This window comes from Pygocentrus nattereri, chromosome 5 (genome assembly GCF_015220715.1).
Source record: "Pygocentrus nattereri isolate fPygNat1 chromosome 5, fPygNat1.pri, whole genome shotgun sequence".
In the NCBI taxonomy this organism is placed as follows: domain Eukaryota; kingdom Metazoa; phylum Chordata; class Actinopteri; order Characiformes; family Serrasalmidae; genus Pygocentrus; species Pygocentrus nattereri.
In genome coordinates, this window is record NC_051215.1 from 37,711,031 (window position 1) to 37,723,530 (window position 12,500).

Genomic DNA, 12,500 nt, shown 5'->3' on the forward strand with positions numbered 1-12,500 from the left:
TAAATGAGGAGGTGAAATTTCCCTGTTTGTGGGATTAAAAAGTATAACTTATCTTTGAGTTAGTTGACATAATACTTGGTAGACTTAAGTAGACTTCATGACCCCTGGTTCCTATATGCACCGCTGTAAAGAAATCAAAGGTGCTAAGCTTCTCTAAAATGAACTATTTCACATCAAAACACACTGAATGGCTTTGTTTGCATCATGTTTGAATTATTAATAAATTATGAAAAGCTGGTGTAATTCCTCTTTACAGCTGAAGCCGCCCAGAAATCCAGGCCAAGAATTCTGTCCCCTCCTCACTCAGTCATACAGTCTCTTTTCATACTACAACCATATGTTGAAAGCATGATCTGAACTAATAAATAAAAAATGGCCTACCAGTTGCAGAGGGTCCCATTTAGAGCTTCAAGAAATTTATTTCTACTTTTTGTAAAGATGCACAGCTACTCCAATTTCTGTATATTTAAAAATCTATAATGTCAGCAAAATACAACTACAAATCATTCAATGTTCATAAGTCAGATCTGCAACACCTGGAAAAATTTATTATAACAAAATTACATATTTTACAAAATTATGTAATCAGAATTAAATACATGTGCTAGATTAAATCCAACCATAATGTAATATTTATTCCTTTTGGGAAAAAAAGGCTATGGTGAATGTGCCCAAACAGAAAATTTAAAATAATGGAAAAAACACATTTATCAGATGGTTGGACACATTCACTACAATGCCTATGAACTCATGGTATATATTTTTCATAAACAATAAATATGCCATATATGTCACATATCATGAGATAAAATATGTCATCAGTTCACAGGCACACAGTGATGGGTGTACCAAAGTATAAAAGAACAGGAAAACATCTGCCAGATGCTTCAACTAGTACCTCCATACTAGACATAAGAAAACATCAGTTAAATATATACACAATAGCAAAAGAGGACTCATAAATAATTCTGTCTCAAAACAGTCTCAGTTGAATTTACACTTGCTTTTCCACAAAGAGGATCTGTGCGTATACAGTTCCTGTGCAGTTTGCTTTGGGTTCCAGCTGTGCAGTTCCTGAGCTGCTGGCTTTAGCCTCAGGCACTGGTTTGACCAGCTCCAGCTCAGCATATGTCAAGCTGTCATCTGCCACCCTCGGCTTCAGGGCAGCAAGGGGAGAGAAGAGCAGAGAGAAGGGCGTTTCAGTACGATAAACACTACTGTAAGCGGTCAGAGGGGCTGGAAGTGGATTTGGTGAGCTGGGAATGTATGGTCAGATCAACATGAAATTACAGACCCAATTTTAGGATTGGCTTCATTGAAAAAAAGTTGCTTGTATCCTTGACTGTGTTTTCAAAGTTTCATCTCAAATCCCCCATGATCAAGTTGGGCAAAATGACATAGTTTGTCAATTTTAAAAAATGGTTTTCTTAGAAGTATTTTTGAAAAGTTGCCACAGAGAACCCACATAGACATAGGACACATTTACTCATCTATCTCTGTCCTCAAATCTACTCACTGTCAAATATATTCAATCAGTAGCTTGTATAAAAGCCCGTCTCTCACATATTTAATTACATTATCTTGTGACCAGGTGCAGTTTGACCTAACACATAATACAGACATTCTTAGCAATGGGGTTGAGTATCACACAATATTTTAAGGATTTTTCCTCCCTTTTTTCTGTCATTCTGTAATAATTTCAGTGGAAGCTAATGCAATGAGAATCATGCTTGTTAAATAAATAATTGTTGTTCAAAAAGCAATAAAAGCAAATAAAATTAGAAGTCTCATAAATGGTGAATGCTACAGCAATATATTCAACAAACATGGCTGTGTGAAAAACGACAATGATTTCCCCCTTGCATATTTCTTGCAAGTAATAATCCAATTGACAAAAAAAATGAGGTAAGGCACAGGAGGCTTTTAGAATACAGACATTATATTATTTGTAAAAGTAAAATTATGCATGCAAATGATTAAATCAAGCAGTAGCATAGATAGGCTTTGACAATTATGAAGCCATATTAAAATTCCTTAATTACCTTCATTGTTAGACTAAGAGACTAAATAATTGGTATAAATGAAATCAAACAAGAGGCCCTACCACGTAAGTTCTTCGAGGCTGGGCTTTTAAAAGTTTGGTTCTGCGTGGCTTGCTTGGAACAGGAGCTGCAAAATGAGAAAAAAAGGAAATACTTAAAAAAACTATATATATATATATATATACACACACACACACACACTCACCAGCCCCTTTTTAGGTACACTTGCTCAATTGCTTGTTAACACAAATAACTAATCAGCCAATCACATGGCCGCAACTCAATGCATTTAAGCATGTAGAGGCGGTCAAGACACCTTGCTGAAGTGTAAACTGAGCATCAGAATGGGGAAGAAAGGTGATTTAAGTGACTTTGAACGTGGCGTGGTTGTTGGTGCCAGACAGGCTGGTCTGAGTATTTCAGAAACTGCTGATCTACTGGGATTTTCATACACAACCATCTCTAGGGTTTACAGAGAATGGTCCAAAAAAGAGAAAATAACCAGTGAGCAGCAGTTGTGAGGTCAAGAATGCCTTGTTGATGTGAGAAGTCAGAGGAGAATGGGCAGACTGGTTCCAGATGATAGAAAGGCGGTAACTCAAACAACCACTTGCTACAACCAAGGAATGCAGAATAACATCTCTGAACGTACAACATGTCGAACCTTGAAGAAGATGGGTTACAGCAGCAGAAGACCAAACCAGGTGCCACTCCTGTCAGATAAGAACAGGAAACTGAGACTACAACTCATATGGGCTCACCGAAATTCGAGTCTCGATTTCAGCTGTGACGTTCAGATGGTAGGGTCAGAATTTGGCGTAAACAACATGAAAGCATGTATCCATCCTGCGTTGTATCAGTGGTTCAGGCTGGTGGTGGTGCTGTAATGATGTGGGGGATATTTTCTTGGCACACTTTGGGCCCCTTAGTACAAATAGAGCATCGTTTAAATGCCGCAGCCTACCTGAGTATTGTTACTGACCATGTCCATCCCTTTATGACCACAGTGTACCCATCTTCTGATGGCTACTTCCAGCAGGATACTGCACCATGTCACAAAACTCATATCATCTCAAACTGGTTTCTTGAACATGACAATGAGTTCACTGTACTCCAATGGCCTCCACAGTCACCAGATCTCAATCCAATAGAGCACCTTTGTGATGTGGTGGAACGGGAGATCCGCAGCTGACAAATCTGCAGCAACTGCATGAAGCTAATATGTCAATATGAACCAAAATCTCTAAGGAATGTTTCCAACACCTTGTTGAAAGTATGCCACAAAGAATTAAGGCAGTTCTGAAGGCAAAAGGGGGTCCAACCTAATAAAGTGGCCGGTGAATATATATACACACGTATATAGACTCAATGCCACCCCCGAGGGGTAAATTCATGGATAAAAATAAGATGTAGAACACAAGTACAATTATGTTACTGACCATTACTTCAACAGTACTGTGTAAATATTCTGTAATTTGATGTCAAATTTCTAAGCATAAGTGGCCTGTATTAGCATCTGTGAGGCAATATACATGCTTGTTCCAATACCTAGACTGAGACCTGTTTGGCTGTCTAAATTACATTCTGTATACGTTATTAACGGCGGAACTTCTTGATTAGTGAGCATTGCAACTAACATTCAGCAGACTTGATTTTGTTGTTGTTGTTCGTCTGTTTTTAAATTCTTGAAAACATCTAAAAAATTATTGTTCGGGAATCGGAATCAAAGTCAAGGTGTTGGTATTAGCGTCAATATAGAAAAATCTTAAATGATACCAAGCAATATGACATAGCTTTAAATAGCTCAAGATCTTTGAATTTTAAGATACATCCTTTAATCTCTCTCTCTCTCTCTTTGATGATGTGACCTGAGCCATTCAAGTTTTACACCAAATTTTAATATTTATTAAATTACATTAAGTGGTCTGCAGATATCTACACTTCCTATAATTCACCTCATACAATGATTTCAAGTATTCTTGAATTACTTGTGCCAAAAACTGACAAAAAGGTGAAGTGGCACTATGGTAGAAGACTTTAACGTCAAAGTACACCTACGAGTGTGTTCCTAGCCTCAGTAGTGGTGGTCAATCTAAGTGCTGGAGCTCCTACCTTTCACTGGTATTTCTGGAGGTGGCACAGTGACATTTTTGGGTGATGCTTTGTGTCTCTTCTCTTTTCTGTGCATTCCAGGCGAGGAGCTAGCCACGCTGGTTACTGTCTCCCCTGAACTATATTTAAACATAGGAAGGAAATGTAAGAATAGGCAGCACTTATTTGCAAGCAGCTTAACACACTGGACAGGTCTTACTGTGGCTTACCTGCTCTCAGAGCACTTCACCAAAGGGTAACTTTCTAGATTAATGCAAAGTACACATGAATCTACCGTTAGATAAACCATCCAAATAATAATAACCATCATATCAGAAAGTCAACAAAGAAATATATATTTACACCACATATCTACAATCTTAATAAAACAAGATATAGAACTGTACTCTTAAAAATAAAGCTTCCTAAATGGTTCTCAGTTGATCGTATGGACAAGAAAGCGAATCACCTTTTAGTCTTTGTTTGTGCTGTATGTGCTGGCATGTGATTACCACAGCAAAGAGAAGCAAACAAAGGAGACCAACAGAGCAGATTAACACTGCACACAGATACAAATCTAAAAAAGTAAATAACAGGAAAGATGTGTCAAAATGGGGTCTTGACAGGGAAAGGGTGTGAGAAAGGGCATGTCCTATCATAAAAACTGTACATCAAGACTTTTCTACAGCATTAACTTCTTTGCAAAATAATTCAAGCCTAATTTGTTGTGGCATATTTATTCTATGCACTTAAACAAAACAGCTATATTCAATGTACACAGACATTATTCCCTGTGTCTTAAATGCAGTCTAAACAAAGGACTATGACTACATTACTGCGCTTTTGTTGGACGGGAGAGGAACCCGAAAAAAAGTTTTGTTTTCCACTGCAGTCAAACAAATGCTTTCATGTTAGGGTGGAGAGCATTCTCATGGGAAATGTTTGGCCAAAGGAATGGGCCAAAGAAGAGATGCTTTTGGAGATGTTAATGCTGGATAAATCTGGACTCTGAACTGCTGTGTGGCATTTTGCCATTAAGGAGTTGGCTCTAGTGCTTTCTAAAGCTAGAAACAGAGTGTATTCTCCAAGCTATTAACCTCTTAAATAGCCAGGACCCCACCAATGGGCACAAACTTCTATCAAATACTTTAATGCCACAAGAATAACTCAGTCAGTTTGCACTGGGGTCCATGTAATTACTGCATAATAAGCCTTAGGATGCAATAAGTCTGGCATTTTAAGGGATTTAGTATACCGCTACTTTCGTAACAAAACCTTGTAGCTCCAAAGCAGTAACTTTAAAGAGTTTGTGTAATAAGATTTTATTCAGGATGTTTTTGTAACATTACTATTGGTCAATCTGTCATGAAATATTATCAGTGTTAACGACACCCATCATTTTTAAATGACTGTGTGTTCACTGGATCACTGCTTAGTTTAATAAATCACACCATACCTTGAAACAAGCGCCAAATATCATCAGTGCTCTCAGAGGCTGCTATGTAGTGCACTGGAATCACAAATAGAGAAACAGGTTAATAAGCGAAAAGAGAACCACATAGTAGCACAAGCAGGCCAAGGATATTGTGCTATTGGGTGACTTAGACTCTTGCAGCTATCTCTTGTGTGAAGTAAAATGAAAAACCCCTCTCTCACACCAAAATGCAATATTTCTAACTGCATATTTTGAAGACGCACTTACAGAGAACGTTTCAGGGTTTCAATCTACATGGGAAAACTGCTTTGAATTTATATGACTCATATGTGTCAATCAACTGCACGTCAATAAAATGTGTTACCTCAACACAATTCTTGCCAACTGTAGTGAAATGAAAGACAGCAATTGTGTTGGTAACATATTTTATTCATGTGCGACATATTTAGATTTCAAAATTATTAAAATTGAAGGTACCATTTTTTCCATTGTGCTACATTTAGCATCCTATGCAAATAGAGACTGCAGAGTCACTCGTTATGCCATGCATACATATACATACATACTACCAAAACATTTACATATCTGGCTACAGCAGTTTGGCTTCACCCATTATAGCTGAACTTATAAGGAGTTTCAGTTTGCATTGCATTTTGGATAAGGCAAAAAGCAGCCAGTATAATTCTAAGACGTACAGAAAGGATGAAATGGTTATGCACAAATTAATTACTGTTTTTTGCATAATACCACACAAATATCATAAATTGAACAAAATAGAATGCAAGCAAAATGTAGGATGAGTATTTTATAATACTATAAGTTGTTTTCCATTCTTATTTATATGTGTTTATATCTCTCTTGATCCTGAATAACTATTCATGTACCCCAGCAAGCTTTGTGTTCATATGGAGAATGTGTGGCATGGTGCAGGGTTGTGTGTCACGCTTGGCTCCTCCCACCCCCCCATGTGCTTTTTGTTTACCTTTTGATAGTCCATGTGCTTCTTTGCTTTGGTCTCCCTAGTCCTGCCCCCTTGTTTTGTGACTCCACCCTTTGATTGTTTTCACCTGTCCCTCGTCTTCCCGGCGTCGTATTTAAGCCCTTTTTTGCCCTTTGTTTTCGCTGGACTTTGCTTGATATGTTTGATGTTTGAATTGTGGTTTGGATGTATGTTTGATGCCTGTTTGCTTGTTAGATGTACTGTTTGTTCTGTTGGAACTGTTAGTCTGTTTTGCGATTTCGTCATGTCTGTCCCTCATTCTATCCGTGTTAGATCTATGAACCTGGACTGTCATGACCACGACCCTGGATTTGCCCTCAATATATGTCGCTTATCTCAGCATATGCGTCCGCCTCCTCGCTCCACGTTACACTGTGCTTGATGAGCCTTCAATAAAACAAGGCCAAGGACATTTAGTGGTAGAGGATGCCATGTTTGAGGCATTGCAACACACTTAGCCTTTGGCCCTGAGAATGGGGCTTTCATAAATCTGCAGCACTGAAGGAGTAATAAACATTCAGTGCTAAATTAAAGCTGCATTAGGGAGTACATCGGGACATACATATCTCAAATTTGGCATTTGGCTTGGTTTAATATTTATAACATTAATTTCACTGTGAGATCATAAAACAGAAATCAAATCATTTGAATGGATAACGAAAACATATTCTAGAGTACTCCTGAGGTGTTTCCCCCCTCACACTGTCTATTAAACTTGGACTGGCCTTGTTCTTAAATCTGATTATTTTCAGAGGTCAGAGAAAATAGTATCCAGATGTTCAGGTAATTGTTCAGCAGGATTGCTATCACAGACGTATTGTAGTTACAGAGTTTCTCCATTTACAATTACAACAATCACATTTCAGAGCACATGCACCATGGTGTCAATGAATCAATGTTTTGTTGCATAGACGAAAATATAATCATGACATTTTAAAGTAGTGACAACATAGCACTACTTAAAGAGACTTTCATAGTTGACACTAGAGCCTTCTTTGGCTTCCCACCTTGCTTTATCGCCCTTTTCCCCTGCTCTAGGCTCTAAGGTGAGCATCCTTCTCCACAACCCATGTGCTTTTCATTAGCACTGGCTCCAGCTCACATGAGGAGCAGACTGGCCTTAATAAGAGGCTCCACTCGCCCCAGGTACACAAACCCCACATCTGATCTACATTTGCTGTTCGAGGAGAAACCTCACCCGTAAAGCCTACAGCTTTAAAGTTGTTTTTCCGCTAGGTCTGCATAAAGGTAATAAAAGCCCACTCTTTGAAAAGGTGGCTTCGTATTTGAGGCAGCATCATATAGTACACTCTAAAAAAAAAAAGGGGGTTTTGGGCCAAAGGGGTTTTTGGGAGCGAAGCCACTGAAGACCCAACTTTGGCTCCCCAAAGAACATTTAAGTGCAAAAAAATTCATTGAAGGAATACTTCTTTTTACAACCTAGTCTCTATCTGCTGCATGTGTAGTGCAGTTACTCACTATGGACAATAAATTCAATGTTTTTCTTTGTACTTAGTCACAGAAAAGAAAAAAGCATTCACACGAAAACATTGGCTTCTATTATAAGTAAGTTTCGAGACAATGGGTTATCTTTTCCTTTAGTAAGACAGGGTGAAGCATCTAAATGACTGCCTTTGCCTTTGATAAGCGATCATAGCCCATGCTGCAAAATGTGGCAGATAGAGATTAAGTTGTAAATCACTGGTGTATTCCCTTAAAGTACCATCCACTGAAAGATTCTTTAGAGAACCTAAGGTGGAATCGCTCCATAGAACCAATCACATATTTGTGTGTGTGTGTGGGTTGGGGGGTCAGTATGTGCTGGGCATTGTGGCTGATTTGCCCTGTTCTGTAGTTTACAAGGTATCTACACTGGTTGCTTGTTGTTTTTCTATATCTTTCACAGCTTAAATTCCCTGCTATGAGGAGCATCATCTTCCTTCATCTTCCTTCCTTGTTACCTCGTTTTTGTTTACTCTCACACTGTTTTTCTTTCCCTTTGTCTCTCAGAAATGGGCTCTCAGAAATGGGTGCTTATGATGTGTCTGTGGTTGTCTAACCATCATTACCAACAAACCCACATCCTTTAATCTACAAAATATCTGCTGTTTGCATGCCCTATGGTATTTATTGGTTCCTAACAAAATCTGGGGAAAATTAGCAAGTGCCCAAGAAGAGAAGATCTTTTTGCAAAGCAAGTGAACAGAAGGAATTATAATTCCTATATTATATTATATATACTATATATTTTCCTGTGACGTTGACATAGCTTATGTCATTAATAGGACAGGTACTTGGCAGGTTATTTTGCATTATACAGCTAAGGATTATAGGTAAAGGTACATAAACCATTAATCATGCATTTTCAAAAAGAAAACAACAGTACAATGAGATGCACAACTATGTCTTTGTTCTTTCCTAACTCATGAGCTTTGGGCGATTGCTTCTCATCAACTGGATGATTAATCCAGGGTTAAGTAAAAGAGAAACTTTTCGCTTTCTGAACAGCACGAGAAATCTCTCAAAGCAGCCAGAGTAAATATTTTTTGTTGCATACTAGCCAATCCTCCCTGCTTTATCCTCACAGCATGTCCAGGCTCCTCACGTTTACAGCCTTGCGGTCTGTTTGTGTTGGCAACTAACACATTTCTGGTGGAAATAATGTATATGCAAAGAGGATGGGACCCCAAACCATATGTATTCAGTAAAGCTTATGTGCGCTGTAAAGCTTTCAATAGGGCCTATTGGGAAATTAATGGTTAATTTTCTTATACATCATTTTCGATTTTATAGGCCACTTGATAAAAATTACTCCAGTTCATGCTTGAGAGATTGCTACAAACGTGTGGTATCTCATAGTGACTGCTTTGAACAACAGCAGAGCTCACAACCACTAGAGTTTGTGGACACTTTCTAATAATTTACTGCCAATGCCTACTTTGGGTTCAGATGGCAGTTTGTGAGTTGGAGGAAACAGCTGCTGTGTGGTTAGCCCTGACCATGGCAGGATACCATGCCTTCACCCCTCCAACACAACCACACAGTGTTCCCTGGAAAGGGTAATGAAGCGCTAACCCAAGCTGCTGGTTTGAAATTCCAGGACCTCTGCAGTTTCAACGCCATCACAATGATTTAACATACCATTCTTCATACACCTGCTCTTATATACACATAATATGAGTATCGTTTATTCATAATAGCCATTATAAAATCATATTGTCTGACCAATGTCCAAAGCTGTTGTGAATATTTGATATAGATAAATATGACTGCACACATCAACTGAATTGTGTATTAATGAGCCACGTTATTAAAAAGACATTGTGCTGTTCATACAATATATTGTATACGCTACATGGAAAACCAACCAACTAAACTGTGTGTTTATTGTGATTATTATCAGTAATAAGTTCAATTATTTGTTGGATATTGGTGTATGTTATAACATGTATGTTTTATCAAATGCATTACTGCTGTATTTTATCATATTGTATTTTGCCATTATTACCTCGTAACTCCATAGTCCCTGTGCCATTTGAAGAGGATCTCCACTTGTTTCTGTGTTTGCGTATCTCCTGCACTTTACAGGTGTAGTTGCCTCTGTCCTCTCTGGTCACGTTCAGGATCAGCAGACTGTAGATCTGCCCCTCCTCCTCCTCCGACAGGTAGAATTTGGGCTGGCCAAAGCTTCTGCTGTAGTTTCCATAGTATTTTGCCTTCTTAAAGTTCATCTTCACCACCAAGTGCTCATCCTCCGGTGTGGGAAAGTAGATCCAGCGCAGCACAAGTACGCTGCTGCTCCTCTTCCTCTGAGACACCAGGCAGGACACGGTGATATTCTCTCCCTCCAAACACATACTGACTGGCCCAGGGGTCACTGTCACGTTCAGAGCTTCGGCCAACTCTTTGGAGCATCGGGATGGGGTGGAAAGGGTGGAATAGGATATAAAAGGGTACACTGAGAATGTGTTGTATATGGTTCTATATAGGACCCAAAAGGGTTCTGCTATTGTTACAATGTCAAGCTTATAACAATAGAAGAATCCCTTTCAATGCTACATTGAGCCATTTTAAAAAAGGCTCTATACAGAACCATGTACAACATATTCTCCATCAGTCTGAACAATTATTTCACCATGCAAAGAACCATTTAAGTATGAAAGGGTTCTAAATAAAACCATTTGCTTTACTAAAGAATCCCTGAAGACCCTGAAGACGAAGGTTGTGTGTACTTTCCCATGTTTGAAAGGGTGACAAATACTCTAGATGCAGCATTAACATAGTCATTTATTGTACAAGTATAAATCTGTAAATATCCTTGAGGACCACAAATAAATGTACAAAATCTCTGCAAGAGTGTATGTGTTAGAGCATTCCGCTCTGACAGCCAAAGAAAATTTGTATTGGAGTTTTAGAAATTTTCAAGGACTGTCTCTTTTTTTGGCCCATGACCATAGCTGCCAAAGGGCGTAACACTTTTGGATGAGTTTGCGCTCTGTATGCCTCAGTAAACAGGAAAAAAAAAACGCAGGTGGAAAACATTTGTCTGCCTTCTTGCACCAGAGAAGAGAGCAAAGAACATGACAAGAAGATTGTTTCCAGCTGCTGCAAGACTTGCTTTTATGTTCTGTCTCAATTACCAAGTTCCACAACTGGTTAAGCAGGGTTCTGTTTTCAGTCTACAAACCACATCACACAAAACCGCCATTTGGACATAAACAATGTGCCACTGAGTCATAAGAGCTGATTGTATTGAAATATTCTAATTTCTAATTCGATCACCTGGAGCACACTGTTCAACTAAATTTCTGTTAGCTTCCAAACTCTGGAACATCATAAAAGTTATCCAAAAGTTATCACACATGCATACATGAAAAAAGTAGTTACATATTTCGGTGGTTCAAAAAACAGTAAAACTGGACTGCATGCATCGGTGCAATAAAAAGTATCAGGACCTATATATTGACTATTTTAAATATCTGTATGATTGAACTATTTCTTAACCATTTTATCACTCGGATGTCATGCAGTAACTCTTTGCGTAACAAGTTTGCCAAACTTTCTTAATTGTTGATGTGGGTCTTACCTACCTGATTATATTTCTATATTTTTTTCTATATTTGAGACTTTCTTTCTTTCTCCTATCTGCATCAAAACAAACAAACAAACAAAAAAAAAAAACGCACAAACAGACAAGCTTACCTTCAACGAAGGCCCTAGTCAGGAGAACTATCAGAACACATGAGAGTTTCATTTTGCAGACCCAAAGGCTCCATGCACCCAGCTAAACAAGCAGAAAAAGAAAGTGCCTGGGATTTTATCCCCTTTTCTCTCCCTTTCTCCTTCTCACTGTGTGTGTGTCTGTGTGTGTGTAATGTGGAACAGTGCAAGCTCTGTTCCCAGTTAGAAACACCCCTCTCCCTCACTCTTTCTTTTCTCTGGCTCTCTCTTTCTCTCTTTTCCTTAATCACTCCCCTCTCCAGTAAAGCGTTTGTAGGAAATGTCATTTCCTGAGAGGGGTTTTTGGAAGCAGCACAAATTTCCAGCTGGACCAACAGCGCATGAAAATCAGAAGCCTGATCCAGGTCTAAGTGCTTTACTCTCCCAGCTTAAAGAATGACTGAGGATGGTGAGCTAACTCCTCACAATGTCTCTTTTGTGGAGGACACCCCAAGCAAACTCAGCGAAGAGCAAAAGAGTCAGTGCTTCATGTTCAGCAAGAATCAGCAGTGCAGTGAGACTAAGAGCGCCACAGCTCATTAATATTCCCACACTCTACAGGATTTCTGGGAGAGCCTGCTTTTTGGAGTGTTAGGAATGTGTCCACTTTCCCTGGCTTTCCCCTTTTCTCCTACACTCATACAGTCATCCGTCGCTGTGGTTAGAAGCATAACTGTTTATTGGGCAGTGTAATGTGCTGAGCTTGTGGTTT

At 38.8% G+C, this 12,500-nt stretch overlaps 1 protein-coding gene across 1 annotated transcript; it reads right to left on the reverse strand.

The window, feature by feature from the left end:
- Positions 1-528: 528 nt before the first annotated feature.
- Positions 529-12,031, reverse strand: vstm4a (V-set and transmembrane domain containing 4a). The gene is made up of 8 exons (XM_017723898.2): positions 11,771-12,031; positions 10,077-10,472; positions 5,590-5,643; positions 4,603-4,710; positions 4,364-4,397; positions 4,155-4,273; positions 2,105-2,169; positions 529-1,156 (listed from the first exon to the last, which is right to left on the reverse strand). The coding sequence occupies exons 1-8, from the start codon at positions 11,820-11,822 to the stop codon at positions 995-997; spliced, it is 990 nt and encodes a 329-aa protein (XP_017579387.1). The 5' UTR covers positions 11,823-12,031; the 3' UTR covers positions 529-994.
- Positions 12,032-12,500: the final 469 nt, after the last annotated feature.